The following is a 17,114-nucleotide window of genomic DNA, read 5'->3' on the forward strand; positions in this document are numbered from 1 at the left end:
TCGCAGGAAATGTGTGGGAAAGCCATCTGGTGAAGCCGCTTAGCAACAGTGTGAAAGTCTTTTTTTCATTCACTTCCTGACAAAGTAGTAATATGTTGCCTTATTATAGGAAGAGGCCTGCTTGTTATTATTATTTGCATTAATAGCTCCTAGAAACCCGAAAGTGGGGACAGGACTCTTGCTGTGTTTGATGCTGTGGGCACATGTAACAGGAGACCTTTCCCTATATTAATTCCCCCAACATTTTATAACTTAAAAGGACAGAAAGCATAGGATTTTTTTTTCCCAAATGGGGAACTGGAACAGATGGGAGAGACTGAAGGAGCTGGAAATGGAACATGTAATTCCCAAGCCTTGACTTTCTCAGCAAAACTGACTCCTATACTTTGAGCATTTATGGCGAGTGGTATGTACCTTGCCATACTGCTTGTAATGTGCTCTGCAGTTCTCCTAGGTAAAATCGGCATTTAGCTTGGTGTGGACATGCTGCTGAGAGTTACTATTAATACGCGCTTTGCTGTGCTGAGGCAGGGGGAGGGAAATCAAATCAACATGCAGGAGGGATTTTAATCATCACTTAGCAAATTAAAAAATAAGGTTCTGTGGAGATCTTAAACTTGATCTTTCGCATTTGAATCATGTCTTTCATGATAAGCTCCTAGTCCAGCTCACCTAATTTCCCCATGGTTTAATACTGTGATAACCCCAGACAATATCTCAGTTCTGCTAAAAGCAGAGAACCACACAAAAGGCTGTATTTCAAGAGAAGGCAAAGTTCCTTATAGCCTACTTACTATTATTAGATATGTAAAGTTCTCCTATATCATCTCATCTGAAGACCTCAAATCATTTTATGGACCTTATTTTAGCCTCTTGGCAACTCTGAGGCAAGACAGTTATCCGCATTTTTAGAGACTGGAACAGACTTAAAATCCCCATCCTTGACTTTTCCTTATCAGCCTTTGCCAGAATTGAGGATGGATTTTTTCGGTCCCATGCTTTAATTGCGAGATAGAGCTTTCCAGGTCCCTTTGCTATCCTTGTGTGGGTGTGTGGGATTGTGTGCTTGGTTGGTTAGCATTTGTGCCAGGTTTAGACTGGAAAAAAGTATGTGCTTGGGTTGGCCTCTCATCTCCAGGGAACCAGGGTTGAAAAAAAAGTCCTAAAGCTTAATTAGTTGGTGAAAGAATGTCACAGCAGCAGGAAAGAGGAGGAGTAGGAGGAAGGAGATGGTGGATGCTGCCCTGCTTTGAGGTAAAAGGGGCTGAAGCCCAGGGACTTCAGAAAGAGCAAGCAGGACCATGCGGGTTGGTGGCTCATGAAGCTGAGGCTGTCATTTGGCACACACAGCCAAGTGCCAAGGGAACACCTTCCCCAGGAGAGAGATGCTCAGGGATTGTGAAACTGGGCCATGAGGTGTTAATTGCTAAAAACCGTAGAAATTAAAATTTAAAGAGCTAGTACCTACTAGTGTAGAATGACTCGTACCAGAAAGCAACCTGTCCTCCTGTCCTGTGAGTTAAGCCTCTAATACACAGTGTCAGATGGGGCTTTCATTGCCTTATCACAGACTTCTTATAACCCTCTCCTCTCAAACACACTGTGATGTAAAATGCAGGTGCAAAACGCAGAACCAAGAGTGCAAGGAGGCTACCTGCAATGGCTCAAAGTTCACAGAAGCTGTAACAGAGCTTCTTTGTAGGGTTTTTCCTCTCCCAGTGCTCAGTTCATGATCCTTAGCAAGACTCCAGACTATGGCAATACAGCTGTAGGCAAGCACATCCATGCAGCTGTATCTGTCCTTTTTATTTATTGAAAGCCTAAGTAATAACAGGAGCCAGAACTATGTGGGTGCAGGGTTTAAGCACTACCACTGCCTCAAGGATTACATGCATAACCTCTTCAGAATAAGAGACCAGACAAATGAGAATGCAATTGCACTATGGAGCAGCAAATGTGGAATACTAAGCACCCAGTAATGAAGTGCTAATATAATGCTGAGATTTTAAAATGCCTCAACCAAAACCCTGGGTGAATGACAACAGACCATTCCGACCTCTGTTTTAATTTGCCCAGGATCTCATGGGTCTGTTTACACCCATGCTGTATTTGAGATTCTAGCAAGTTTTGGCCAGATAACAAACTCAATGAGCACTGAATTGTGTCTTGGCAAGCAGAAGCTGTCTCTGTCAGTCTGTGGTGGAGAACAACAGTCCTGTTCTCTGAGCTGGGAGCCGGGCTGTGCTGGAGCAGTGAGGGCAGCACCAAGACTCAACTTTTTCCCATGATGTGACAGTTCTGAAGCAGGTGGGTGAAGACTATTTCTGGCAGCAATAGGGAGTTAAGGGAACAAAGCCCATGCTTGGACACTGCATGCAGGTACACCTAACTTGGTGGTTCCTTTGCATGAGGCTCAGCTGAGTGGCTGTCTGAGCATCTGGGCTGCAAGAGGCTCCTGTAGCACAAGTGTCATGTGAGGGTAATCCTGTGTGGTTTAAAGCCCAAAGCAAGCTGTCTGTTTTTCCTCTCCTGTCCAATAGACCACTCTTTCAGTTTGTGCTTATGCTGGTACAATAGGAAATCTTACATATCCCAGCCAATAATAGTAATCATGCATATACAGAAAATCAGAGTGTCACCAAATCTGATGGGAGACAGGTTCTTAGCCCTGGATAAAAAACTTGATACAACACAGGAGCTCTGCAAGGTCTTGGGTGGAATCTCTCATCCATGTTGTATGTGAAATATGCTCTGTCCAGAGAAGAGGTGAAAGACCCTCACTAGCTCATCTGCTACACTTGAGAGTTATTGCTTTAAAAACATGGATCAACTTAAAAGTGTTCCTGAGTTAAGGAAGTTGCAGGAGGTGGGGTTTTTTTGTTTGTTTAGTTTTTACGACAGTTAAAACCCAAATCTACAGACTAAGTGGCTTTTTAGTACTTGACAAGAAAATCTATAGCAGAATGAAGAGTGATTTCTTTAAGTGTCAGTACAGAGTGTTACCCAAAAACCTGCTCTTCTCACCTCCAGACGCCCAGGAAAACTGCATACCTAGATTGAGTGAAGACAAGTGAACAGACCTGTATACATGGCCCATTTCAGAGTCTTCTGGCCCAAGCGTTGCGATCGAGGTTTTAACCCGCCGTTACACGATCCCTTTGTCAGCCTCAGACTCACCTCTGACAGGATCTAGTCTGAATGCACTCTTACAACATTGCATGGGCCTCTTTGGCATGAGTTTATGGTATGTGGTTTTGTTCTATGCCACTTTGAGGATAAGCAACTGGTGAAGAAAAAAATGCTTTCATCTGCCGTAATAACTCTGTTCTCAGGCATTAAAATGATGGTTTGTACTGACTGTCCAGTGGGGAGAAAAAAACAAGGTTCTTAATTCCAGAAGACAGGTTAACTTCTGGGGGAGGAGGCAGAAACTGTTAAGTCTTTTGCTGTCAAAGACACCCATGCTGGAAGTAATCAGTCAATTAGGCTGATTTTGTAGCAGCCTTGCTATAAATCCGCTTTCATTCAGAGGCAGCTCTTTGCTGAAGCATGCCATTCCAAGGAATTTGAATAGGTTCTCACGCATCTAACCATGGCAAAGTTATCTGCAGGGACACACCATCTCTTACAACAACATGGTATGTCCGATTCTACAACATTATAGCCAATGTATGACAAAAAAGGGAGGCCAGCAAAAGGCCTGTCACCTCACTGTCACAATAAGCCTTTTTCTTGTGTGCCACAGTTGTTCAGCCTACTTGTAAGTTAGAAATAGATTTTCTAAATCAGTTTTAGATACAAAAACTGTTGAAAGAGACATCAATGCAGTAAATGGCCACTCAAACCAGAAACATAACTGCTTTGCCAATGAAATGCAGCACTCCTTAAAGGTCTAAAATTCAGTTTAAAGGCTGCATGTTTTATAGGGATACCTGTGTAATCTGACCAGATGCAGAACTTCTTTTCTTTTTTTCCCCCCTCAAAGAGGAAGTTTTCTGCTCATTTTCCTGAAAGGTGGTTTATAGCAGAGCTGCGAGCTTTTCCCATGGCCAAGGCAGCTGGGTGCCTGCCCTCACCGCACCGCGGTCACTCACCCTGCTGAGCTGGTCCAGGAGTCTTTGGTTCTGTTCGGAGAGTTCCTGGACAGCCCGTGTCTTCTCACGGTCAGCTTCGCGCAAGTGAACTTGCTGCCTCTCCAGCTCGTCCTGCAGCTGCTTCACGTCGCTTTCCAGCTCAGACACCCTTCCTTCCCATTCTCCTTCTTTGTTCTCAAATCGCCTCCTTAGTTCATGTTTCTCTTGTTCTAGGTGCTAGATAACGGGGGAGAAGAGGTTAGGAAGAGAAGAAAAAAGTGAACACTGCCTCCTTTTCTTCCTCTATGCTTAGGGCTGAAGCCTTTTGTGTAGGAAAAAGAATGGTACCAGAGTGTGATGGTTCCATGGAGGTGGTAATTCCATGTCAGGGCAGGTCACTGGCACTAAACTTACTTTCTGTTTCCAGCAATTGGTCTGTCCTTGGCCTCTGTAGATCAGCACATTGAATTTTTACTGAAACAACTGCCAAAAGAGTAAAGTGGGCTGCATGTCAATAGGCACAATATATAGGTCAGGCAGGCCAATTGATCTGGCTTAACTCCAAAGCAATATTTCAGTGGGCAGTGTCATAATTCTTTTAAAAATTGCCTTTATAGTCAAAACTACAAAAACTGTATCCCTACTGCTGATAAGGAATCTAGATGAGGCATCTTTTTTCTCATATGGGCCTTATGAACAACAGTTGAATCATCTATCCATTTGTTCCTTCTATTCCTGATCTAATTAGTTGTCTGGTAGTTTGATAGTGCACAGTAACTCTATTGTTTGATGAAGTCCGCTCTGGAATGGCAATGGATGCAATGAAGAAGTTTCTATAGACATTACATATATGCATGTTCTGGGTTGCAGGTTTTTCAGAAACCACTCTCAGTTCTGGAGACTCTGCTCTGCTTAGGACTGGCTGGAAAATGAGGGACAGCATGAATCCAGTGGGACTTTTGCATGTTTTACAGGCTCAGATAAATGAGGGCTTGACTGAAACAGAGCTGCAAATCAGGTCAAAACAGATTTATGTTGTGCCCGTTTGAAAGAATCCCAGCTCTGAAACTCTGAAACTGAGCCTGAATTTCCCCTGGTGACTAAAGCCATCCACACACTCACAGAACAGTCACAAATTGGGGACACGGGTATGTCCCAAGATTAGCAGGGAAACCTGAAGAGCAGGAGCCCTCTCTTTTTTGGTTGTTTTCTGTCCCCTAGAATAACCTGCTGATACTCTCGGTCAGATTCACCAGCCTTTTAGGAATGTGTCTTAGCAAAGAACAGAAACCTGCTGGGCCCAGCGCTGGCAGCACTTGCTTATTTTTCCCAGGGTATCATCCCCCAGTGAGCAATCCCCAATGGCATTTATGATAGGAGGGGAAAATAAACCTGCCAGGAGGAAAAGAAAATTGCACTACATTTATGTGAAGTGGCTTTTTATTGCTTGTTAGAAACACAGGCTGTGAGGTGGCTGTTTCCCCTGGGTGCATGCTGCTGATGACACACAGCCTCCCTTGCAGGGTCTCTGCCTCCTTCCCAAGCAGGCCTCAATGTCAAAGCTCTCCAATTCTCCAGCAGTCCTCCGGCCTGTGTTATTGCTAATCTTCCACCTCTTTCACTCTGCAGAAGATGCCCTGTTTTCTCTTTCTTGATCTTATCTCCAAATCCTTTCCTATGCTCCTTCCAGCGCAGTGTAGCAGCACCCTGGTTGTGTCCTTCCAAATCCTCTGCAAATTCAGGACTTTCTGGAAAACCCTCCAATGTGAGAGAAGGCTGATTAAAAACACTGGCCCAAAGCAAAAATATTTCTCTGTGTTTCAGATGCTGAGAATGAGCACCACTTGCAAATGAGAGAGCTAAATTATTTTAATGCAATAGGTAAGCATGAGATCCCAGCATCAGGCCCATGAGAAACAGTGCAAAGAAATCTTGTTTGTAGCCTAAGTGTGGCTGGAGCAGCCACAACTTCAATTTTAGTGGCACACTGAAAATGCTGTCTTTTATAACTCTGTCTCCTTCACTGCTAGGAAATGTTTAGAAAGATCTTCTCTAAATGGAAGATAAAACTTCAGCCAGCTGAGGAGCAGCACTGCAGCCAAAGTTCCCCAGACATACTCAAATGTGATTTAGAAGCCACAGATAAGCCCTGTCAATCACTAAAAACCCATTTTAGTCCTTTACTGCAAAAGAAAATCCACACTACATATAGCTTCAATAAATAGCTGTCACAAAGGCTGGAGTTAGAATGAGATGAAGAATATCAAGTTTGTTCTCTTGTGATGGAGAAACCAAAACAGTGCAGCAGGGCACAGAAAGGCTGTTGCAAAGACAGGGGGATAAACCAGATGGGATGTGCTGATTCCTTCTGCCTCACCTCTGTCTCCCCTCACCTGCCCTGTTTCCAGCACCTGCACAGCTGCAGATCTGGATAGAGATTTTTTGCATGTAGTGATGACAGGGCAAACTACTCCCCTCAGTAGTGGAGTTTCTTGTTTTGCAAGTGTCTCTCTGTCCACCAGCTGCTCACTGATTTTTACACAGAACTGCTTTTCTAGAAGACATTTTCTTTGGAAAGCAGCTTCTCTTGAAGTCAACTGAGCTGGACCAGTCCTCATTTAAAAAGATGACAGCAAGGGGGAGTTTCCCAGCTGCCATAGAAGGTCCATCCTTTAAAGTGCTTGGCCAGGGCAGGCTTCTCTGTGTCAGAGGAACAGAGGTATGAGCTGGTTTAATCCCTTACAGAGGATAAAACTGACTAGGATCACATATCAGAATTTATTACAGGGCCTCAGTTCCATGATTAGAAATGATTTTGAATTCAGGCTGTGAAGTGAAAGAGTTGCAAGAGTAGGTGTATGGTAGGAATACTGCACTTCAGTAATGAAGCCCCAAAGCTAGAACATACTTAGTTTTGAGGCAAAGCCCCTGAGGAGCAGGCCAGCACACTGGCTGCTGGGAAATGGAGAGGCTTCACTGAGCTCTTGTAACCAACTTTGAACTGTTAACTGGGAGAAAACTGCTCCTAAATAATCCTTCAACATCACTGTATCAGGTGCAGTTGTCACCCAGGATCTCATCGGAGCTTTTGCTTCTGGTCATCATCAGAAAGTTCTCAGCATAGGGAAGGAGATAAGGGATGTGGGTCCTTCCTCCCTGCTCCTCTGAAACTGAAAAGCTTATTGTGAAATTTTGTTCACTTCAGTGGTAACAGGAGGCCAACATTTAATCTACAAAGGCTAGGATTACCAGGCTTGTGTTGTAGGAGATTAATGTTCAAGTTTGATTTTTTTTTTTTGAGTGAAGTAGCACAGTCTTAGATCTGCCAAACCCAGTGGAAAAAATCTGACCCTTAAGTAGATAACACTAACTCCTGTCAGATGGGTATCCTGAAAAATAGCAATCTGTTATTCAACTGGAAAGTTAGAGTGATAGTAAAGGGATGGGAAAATGTAAACAATTCACTGTGTTTATCATCCCTTCATTCACCTTCTGAATTGGCCCACAAAAGCAAAGGTAAACATTTGAGGGATGTTATTTAAAGTACTACTAATATAAAGTCATCGTTTCCCTCCCCCCCTTTTCATCTTTACATTTTGCAAACAGCAAGTTGTATTTGAGATCCCCAAACTCCCTAAAAGGCAGCTCTGCAAGTACCTAAACTTGTGCATTTTTCCTTTAATGGTAGTAAAGGTTCTACTCCAACTCATCGGGAGAACCACGTCAGCACGATGCCACATACGTCTGTTCTTGCTTAAAGATCAACCTGCAAACATTTGCTTTGGCAAATTTTAATACTCTGGGAAATTCTAATATGATAAATTTGAGCAAATGTCACTGTCACTTATTGTTTATATCAGAGTAGTAAATGCAGAGAGATTTCCCTTCAAAGAGGAAGGGATCAACTAAAGTAAAGTGCTAAGTTTAATCACAGAGAGGAATTTTCTCAGAACAAGGGCCATACACTAATTTCACAAATCATCTTGCACTTGAGAAATCTAAGTCTGTGAGGATGGAACACAGGAATATGCAGGACTGTGCAGAAAGAAGAGGTCTAGGGCTGTGACTTGAAATTTGAATGTTAATCTAGAACTGTTCAAACTCTTTCTGGAAAGGTAAGAGAGGCTTTTTCTCAGCTTTCTAAACAGTATTACTTGCTGGGAGAATTAAAATTTCAAGAGTATATTTGAGAAAAGGAGTGGGGGTATAATAGCAGCTCCGTTACATAGTTGTGCAAGAGAGTTGTTCCCAAAGAAGCTGCCTGCACAAGCCTTTTTCTTTGTAATAGCTCTATTTCATCCTTAAAAATCAATAAAGAGCTCAATCCACTGAGCTCCTGGCAAACAGCTCTCTCCAGTATACCTGTAGGTATTTTTCAGAGCAACCAGTTAACAGAGACATATCATTAGGGCTTATCTCCTGCTATGCCTAATGCCTTAGCTGCAACAGCTTAAGCACAAGGGTTACATATGCTCTGTAGCTCAGTACCTGCTGTATAAATTTAACTTCCGAGGCATTTCCATGACGAGGTGAGCCGAGCACAGCGCGCATCTCCTTGTCCAGGCGGCACCTGGGTCCTGGGGCAAAACAGCACCCAGAGGAACCTCTTGAAGCAAGGTGCTTGCAGCCTGTCCCCAGGCCGATACACCAGCTCGCAGCCGGGGAGGGGGAAGAGCAGCAGATTTGCCTCCCCCAGGCCTAAGAGGGTTTGCTTAAGACCCTTTCTTCCCTTTCACGGCCACAGGGCGTTCCGTGGGCTGCCCGGCAGGGCCTCTGCCTGCCGCCCCCGGGAATTGTCGGGGAAGGCGCCGCTTGCCGCGGGGAGAGACCGCGGGGCTGCGGTGGCCGCGGCCCTGAAGCGGGGGCCCCTGAGGAGCGCTGCGGGCAGGGGGAAGGAGGGCGGAGGGTGGCGGGGCCTCACCTCCAGCTTGTCGGTGAGCTCCTTGTGCATCCTCTCGTACTGGCGGCTCATGTCCTGGTTGCGCTCCAGCAGCGCCTTGCCCAGCCGCGCCGCCAGCACCAGGTCTTTCTCCTTCTGCCGGATCAGCGAGAGCAGCTCCGGGTCGCGGGCGGCGGCGGCGGGCGGCGGCTCCGGCGGTTCTCCGGCGGCGGCCAGCAGCGCCAGCTCCTCCTCCAGGGCCAGCTCCAGGGCGGCGGCCCCGGCGGCGGCGGCGGGCGGCTCCATGCCGCCGGCGCTGTCCGCCTCCGCCGGTGCTGACCCGGCGGCGGGCAGGCGCAGGCACGGCGCCGACATGGCCCTGCGCGCCGCCGCCGCCGCTCCGCTGCGCCCCCCGCGCCCGGCCCGCGGCTGCGGCTGCTGGGCGGGGAGCGCCGCCGCCCCCGGCCCCCGCCCCCCGGCGCCGGGCCCCGCCGGCGGCAGCAGCGCCGGCGCAGCGCGCTCATGGGCGCAAGGACGGGGCCGCCGGGAGCGCGGGCAGGGGGACGCTATGTGTTTGCGTGTGGGGGTTTGTGCTCATCAGCTGTGCATGGATGCTGCCGTGCTTGCTGCAGCCGCCTGCTGCGATCGGGTCTCACTGTTTGTGCTGCAGGCTTTGGCCAAAAATCCCCTCAAAATATTGGAGTCTCCCGAAAAGAACAAGGAGGCTGCTTAGCATGCCCGAAGGGGCACAGAACTTCCTTCCTTCTCGCTACCAGCTCCTCCAGTTTCCTAGCCTGGCTTTTAGCTGTAAGAGCAGCTCTCGGGATCTTTCTACTCAGTAGTTCACCCCTGGAGAGCTGACTACAGCTTCCAACAACCACCGGGGCTTGCTTTCAATTTCAGATTGTTTAGGATATTCCCGGATAAATTGTTTTCAAAGCAGCCTCAGTGAACTTTGGGAGTTGTAGTTAAATCTGCTCATAGCACATTTCTCTCTGGGAGAAGACTCCATTGGTAGCAGGACTGGTTGGTTTTTCAGTTTTGGTTTTATTCACTTTCTCCCCCCTTAGATCCAGGCATCACTTTGTACTTCTTGCCACAGGAGGGAAGCTGAGACAGAGGCAGAATAAGGTGGGGTAAAAGGGATACATTGTCACATTTGCTAAGACGGTGTTTTCTCAATTTCTGATTATGCTTTAATTTCAAGTGAGGCTTTAATAGTGATTGAACAGAACCATTTTTAAGGAAACTTGTACTTTTTGCTCCCAGATTCTGCAGAAATAAATGGTAAGTTTTCCAGCTTCTGTCTACAGACTCTGCTTCTATGTGGCTTGCTTTACTTCCTCCTGCAGAAGATTCACTTAGGCTGTGTTCATCTGTATGCAACTGCCCCAACACATCAGTCCAAGGGTGTTTCTGGCTGGGACAGTTCAGGGCTGATGCAGTTTTCTAGCAGGGCTGGCTCACGCCAGACCCAGGGCCCTGGAGAGCCACTGATTATTTATAACAGTTAGAGCATGAATTGTGAGAATGCAAACTTCCCTCTGGCCATCTGCCACTGGGACTTTTGTGGGGATACGCCCCAACAGCCCAGCTAGCAGGAGCTGTCAATACTTGGCCCCTTTCCGGGCAGCATCAGTTGATGCAAGTGTTGCTTTTTGTATGTAAGCACCTGCTCTTCAAAGGCCAGGCAGAGTCCTGGTACCTTGTGCCGTGCTGGCTGCCAGAACCCGTCCCATCGTGGTAACTGTTGGCTGTTATGACTGTGATTTCTTTTGCGCTGGTGACACGGAGGTGACGCCTTCTTTATCTCATAGCTATTCCCTCAGGCGCCGATTTTGCTAGACCTTTTGTCCTTGCAATCAACTGATGCTTACATTGCGGGAAAGCAGGACTCGCCATAAGGCAAGATGATTTGAACAGTGTTGGCCCTTTTAAAAGAATCCTCCTGCCCTGACGCAGAAACCACGCTTTCAAAGAGTTGATCATTGATGTTTAAACAGAGGAGGGCATTTAATATTTAAACTGATGGTGAGCACCTTCTGCTGGAAGTGCCTACTACAGCAAACTAAGCCTTCTGCTGTGATTAATGAAATCCACTGTGGCATTAATTTTCATCTCTAATGCTGCTTTCAGTGTATAAAACAAAAAGAGATTATACTGAGATAGTTTTAATCCCGCAAACAAAGCCTGAAACAAAATAGCTGCAGCTGTTAGGATAGGGAGGGGAAAAAAAGCTATTGCCTGGATGAAGAGAAAAAGCACATATAAATCAGTATTATGTATTGTAGATATGCCACCATCTCAGTCAGGCATCTATACAAGCTCAATGCTCTCGTTTGGGGCCTATTGACTGCAAAACATAACAGTGTTATCTGGAGTAACCTTGGATTAAAGCTTTGTTTGCAGCATGACCTGTTATTAACTTCTACTTAAAAATCCATTGTCCTGTGAATTTAATTATTTAATTAATTTTTCTAGAAATCTATTAGGTTGCTGTTTTATCAAACTCCTTTGTATGTTACTTTACTAGTATTTTATCTTGTATGTGTTTTCCCAATCAAACATCTGTGAAAAACTGTTAAGAATACAACAGTACAGTGTCTTTACAGTTATATGGTTGCATTATCCATTAGGAGCCTGAAGTGTATTTCAGCTGAGAGCTGGGACAGCTGTTGTCCATAGACTGGCTCCTATTTCTGCTCTTCTTCCCCTAGTCAGCTTGGTTGTGTCCTTTGGAGAAACTAAGCCTAGAAAAAAGAAGAATGAGTTAAGAGAAATGAGTCAAACACTAGAGTGTTGGGGTTTTTTTTCTCAATCGCACTGCTCGAGCCTGATGCGAGATTTCACTACTCAGGTACTAAGAATGGCAAATAGTGGGTAGCTCTTGTGGTAGCTCTTAGGTCAAGCATTTTGGGAGGTGATGCTCTCACAGTGCAGAAGGTTCCATGTGTACAGTGCAAATTATCTGTCAGCATGGATGGCCCTTTCTGAAAATGCAAAAAGGCCAGACTGAATCAAGCACACAGAGAACAGAGAGCAAGTGACTGATGCAAGTGATGTCATCACGTAACACAAAGATGTCACCTTGTCCAGGACATACAAAGACCTTCTCTGTGGTATTGGGAAACAAGGGTGAAAATAAAGCATTAGTATAAAATTGCCTATAAGAGAAGCAGTCATTCTTTTCTTGCTCCCCTGAGAAACTTACAGGGCTGTAAAAGAAAAGCAAGTAGCAAAAAGTTCTATCCTGTATGGGGAAAAAGGGCAGCACTGACTTTGTTAAGTAATTTCCTCTTGCTTTTTTCCATCCCAAAATGACCTAGTACAGTAAATAAGCCATGGGGATGGTTGGAGAACTTCACTCAAGGAGCCATGCAGGGCTGTCTGCCAGCGCAATTCACACTGCTAAACAGGTTCCTCAAAGAGAAAGATACTGGAATGGGCAAGCCAGCTCAAGCTATGGCAACGTATACTGTCCTCTCCAGAGGGGCAAGGAGAGGTGAACTCTAAGCTGAGCAGTCTCTTCAAGCCCAATGTCAAGTATGTTGTTAAAACCAACGCTTTGAAATTAGCATTCTGCCTTCCAGGGATTTCACTGGTTGGTCTCTTCACAAAGGAAGTGTGGCAGAGGGTCTGGACCTTTGGTGGTTACTCCAGCAAACACTGGAGTTTGTAGGACTGTGCAAGTTAAGCAGGACAAAACATTTTTCACACGTCAGAAAAGCTGCAAATCCAATAAATGCCCAAGTGCTTCAATCAATACTTTCACCTCTGCTGTGAGGGCAGCACTCAGAAAACAAGCACTGCAAGGGATCATCCTTTTTCATTTAGAGTAAGGGGAGGAAAAGATGTGTTGCAGGAAAGCCACAGCCAGACTTGTGAAAGTAGATTATTGTCCTGTGCTTTTAAAGCTGACTGTGGTGAGTGAGGAATTCCCATCAGCATCCTTAATCTTCCTGTCAGTGGGCTGAAAGTCTTCCAGGGGAGGTGGCACAAGCTATCAGGTTTCTTTTGCCATGCTTGCTTGCTCTCATCTTTTTGAATGATTAATTGCTTTATTTTTCTCTTTGCTTTACTGCACTTTATTTCTGACAAATGTGGTAGTTATTCTGGTTGTTTGTGTACCTTTGTACCGAGCTGTGTCAGTTTACCACAGCCTCCTGCTGCTGCAAGATGGGCAGCAAGAGGTCCAGGCAGCCTAAGAGAGTTTGATCAGAGTTTGAAGTTACCCAGATGAATAATTAAAGGATATGCACACGTCTTCCTTTCGAAGCAGGCCAGAACTGCAAAGCCAGAGTAAGACAGACTCACGTGTGACCTTTCTTTCCTCTTTGCTTCTCTAATGTCCAAAGCTACCTGGTATGTGTTCCTAGGTTTTCTCTGGTGCTGGGTAGAAGAAAGACAAGATGGGAAAGTATATTTGCAGAGGTTGGTAAGGGAGAACAGAAATTTCTGGTTAAACAGAACAGAAAAGAAAGCTGTTATGATGTTAGCCAAGCAACATATAGTAAAATAAAAGACCATCCTGATTTTTCTCAAAGCTCAACATCCTCACAGAGTCCCCAGCAAGTTTGTTGTTTCCCAAGGTTATCAGTATTATGTCAGAGCACAAAAAGCACTCAGCCACCAAGGTGACTCATGACATCCAAGTCAGGGGAAAAATCCCTTGACTGCTAAGGGTGTCAAGCATGGCCTGGGTGACTCAGGACTGCCTAAGGACAGAGCCAACACCATCCTGTGCTTGCCCTACTGCCTGCGTGTAAGGAACAGCGGATGCAAAAGGAAAAAAATAGAGTAATAGTTTTGACTTGTTATATGGCACATATGAATATCATACTGAGACATCTATGAGTTAGACATAAATACTTTGTGTACTACAGCTTTTAGTCACTTTGAGGTATGAAGTTTGGAAGCATGCTGTAATGGTCTCTCCAGAACAAAGCTGATGGTGCTGGGAATGAGCAGAACTACTGTGGAGTTGCATGGCCAATATTTTAGGCCAGTTTGATTTGTTAGGGATACCACACCAGCAATTTGGGTGTTTCACACCTGGCCCTGACCAGCCGTATGACATACATGTTACTTTGCACCTAGGGCTCCTTCTTAACTTGCTGTGCTCTAGGCAGACTCCAGATAACAGACAGGGTCCCTCTTACTGGCACAATCCTCTGACACACCCCACAAGGGCTCCCAGCCTCCCATGCTCTTGCACCAGCTGCAGGGATTGCCATCACGTGCCTTCAGCATCATTACAGATATACACTACTCTGAGTGGCTGCAGCACTGCTTCTCATTGCTTCAAGCTTTCTCAGCTGGAGAAGCTGCAAAGAAACAAAGAATGTCCCTGGGACACAGTGAGCACCAGAGAGCCCAGAGCAGACCTGGGACAGGGCCATGCATGTCTACTTGAGAGGTGTTAGGCCTGAGCACTTCCACACAGACCTGGCCCTGGGCTTGCTGCTCCTGCAGTTCACAGGAGCAATGATCTCATGGCTCCATGGGTAGATGCAGAGCTACAGCTAGACTATGGATTTTTTTAAATGAAGTAGGTGTTTTCAGCACGGAGTGTGAGTTACTTCCTCTTGAATCTTACAACATGACAATGTTTGATTAGTCTTTGTGGAACAGACACTCTTATTAGAAAAGAAAAACTAGCCTGTGCTTTTGTTCATATAAAGACACAAACTGAGTGAGATCTTCTGGCTTGTATTTCCTTATAGGAAACCATTAGGTGCTAAAATTGCCTGTCATGGTGTTGGTCATGTAAATGCTTAGACATGACTTTGTGCTTTGTTGTGAGGAAAAATGTTTGTTCACCATCATCCTGCTCTGCTTCTTATGGATGTGCTGCAACTCGTAATGACTTGTGTTAGGTACGATGGTCTTTGATCTAGCATTATTGGATTGTAATTGGCCACACTGACTTGAAGCAATCTTGGTTCTAATGCAGCCTCCTTCATGCACTGTTGTGGTCAATTATTTCATGATAATGGCAACTCTGCCAGGTATTTTTGTTTCATTGAGCAATTATGTTGTTATGGAAACTGGTATTCTATAAATTATCTGATGAGAGGCCTGATTCACTTATTGGGAACAAGAAGTTTGGAAGTAGAAAGTACAGGATAACAGGCTTTTTTTATTAGCTATATATTTATTAATGTAATATTGCATAATTACTAATCCTTAGGGCCTATGAACTATCTGGTGCAAATACCAGCACCTTTGCATCCATGCAGGATCTGGCCAGTTATCGTCCCTCATTAGGGAGTGTGTGACCAGTGGAGAGGCACAACTGAAGATGAGCTTGTTCCTGCCTGTGTTTAGGTGACTCCCTTGTCAGCCTTGCTGGATTTGGAGAACATTTCTGTGTTTCATCTGCAGGGCTCGTGAGCTCCAAAAACCTTGCTCTGTCTGATGCTGCATGTGGCTGTGGCAGGAAAAATGTGACCTTTTGTCTTTGAGATCAAGATTTATGGGAGACTGGACATAAGAACCTCTCGCTCATATTCATTCGTTTGAGCATTTCAGAGAGGCTGTGCATGCAGCAGAGTTTCCTTCCCATATATACTACCTTAAGATAAAGGAATAGGCAGCCTTAAGGGGGTTTTGGTTTGAGGTATTTTGTCCACATAAAACCTACCCTTTCAAATGGTGCAAAGGGATCCCTTCACTTACTGATCCCACGCACTGGAAAAAAATCACAGACCCTGAACTGTCACATCATTAAGAGCCAGACAATCCTGCGCAGATGGAGGCATCCTGGATATGTGTAGCATAAAAGCTTTCAGCAAGAGTTTATGCAGCACCCGTTACCTGTGCGAGGAGCAACCTTTCATCCCCAGAGCTATTTCTTCAGCACTTTTCAGGAGCATGAACTGCGATGAACATGTAGGTGGAAAACCATAGAACAGAGGTAATTAAGTTGCTCCTGGTTAGCTGAAGCTCATTCTACACGGTTGAGAGACCCTGCATTAGCATGAGTTAGTCAGTGCTATTCCCCAGCAGCCTTCTCCTTTTTCATGCTTTCAAACTGTGGTTTCTTTACTTGTGTTTCATTTAAACAGCTCAGTTACTAAAAAGAGCATTGTTACCTCATACATGTTTCTCTTAAGCCTGAAGTTAAATGCCAGATCTTCTGGGCATCCAGACAGGGAGGCCAGGCAGAGGGCAGGCAGGGTGGGATATCTATCGGTGTGTGTTCTGGTAACAGGATCATACTTGGAATCATTCTTGGTTTTCACCTTGCTCGTATTAGTTCAAGCTGGAAAAGCCAGGCATTGCTTGTTAATATTGACTAAATACTAAATTACTTCATAGTATTTACTAAATACTAGCTCATGAAAAAGTTTCCTCTGGGTTGAACCAGGTGTTCAGAAAGAAACCAATACTAAAAAAGGAATGAAAGAAGTAACTGAACTTGTTGGGGTTTATTTTGGGGGTTGTAATAAACCTTGCTATTAAAATACCCAGGTCTTAATCTCTCCAGGAAAATGAAAATCCTGTGTCTTCTCCATCTAGTTGCTAGTTTCTAAATCCCTTTCAGTTCATCAGAACCTTTCTGTTTCACGTGGAGAGTTGCCAGCCTGGTGTATCATCTCCCTGGGGCCTGCTGCCCACGTACCAGGTAGCGCATTCAAATTCAAAATAGCAGACTTAGTCTCAGAGTGCAGGTCAGCGCGGCTGGCAGCACAAGAGTTCTGTTTGTTGTGGGGTTTTTTATTTTTAACAAATGTGGTTGCATATTGCTGTATGAGAACAATTCACAATGAAATAACACTTGTTATGAGTAATTACCATTCTAAGCTCATATTTATATGTAAGAATTTTCAAGAGAAAAAGAATTGCCAAATAGTAGCTAAGGCATACTGTTGAATTGTGGGTATTGGTTTCTGTTCCTTAATTATCTGCAGACTGCACTATTGTGCTGGTAAGGCAATTGCAGAACTTCCTATGCTATAGTTCAGCTCTCATCTGGCAAATGTCTTTCTTTAGGATTAAAATGTAAATTATTTTCCATCATTTATACTGCTCAAAACCACAATTCATCTTTTCTCCCTATTTGGGGACTCATATCACTAACAGAAGCATGATTTTTCAAAGCTTTTTTTGGGCCTGCTTCACTTCTTCACAGAAGAACTTCTCTGTACAGCACTATGCAA

The 17,114-nt window shown here is 45.0% G+C and overlaps 1 protein-coding gene across 3 annotated transcripts in view; it reads right to left on the reverse strand.

The window, feature by feature from the left end:
• The window catches only part of BICDL1 (BICD family like cargo adaptor 1), a 49,363-nt gene extending 39,996 nt beyond the window's left edge, over window positions 1-9,367 (reverse strand). For 2 of the 3 annotated variants that reach the window (XR_010466800.1, XM_021280363.2), the window contains exons 1-2: window positions 8,995-9,365; window positions 4,095-4,310 (exon numbers count right to left, since the gene is read on the reverse strand). Coding sequence is in view for 2 of the 3 variants with exons in the window: in XM_021280363.2 (XP_021136038.2) it covers window positions 4,095-4,310; window positions 8,995-9,327 (549 nt within the window). In the remaining variant the exon portion in view is untranslated. Of the gene's footprint in view, window positions 1-4,094; window positions 4,311-8,994 lie in introns of all 3 variants that reach the window. The other variant, XM_065033781.1, reaches the window with a different exon arrangement.
• Window positions 9,368-17,114: the final 7,747 nt, after the last annotated feature.

This window comes from Columba livia, chromosome 17 (genome assembly GCF_036013475.1).
Source record: "Columba livia isolate bColLiv1 breed racing homer chromosome 17, bColLiv1.pat.W.v2, whole genome shotgun sequence".
NCBI lineage: Eukaryota > Metazoa > Chordata > Aves > Columbiformes > Columbidae > Columba > Columba livia.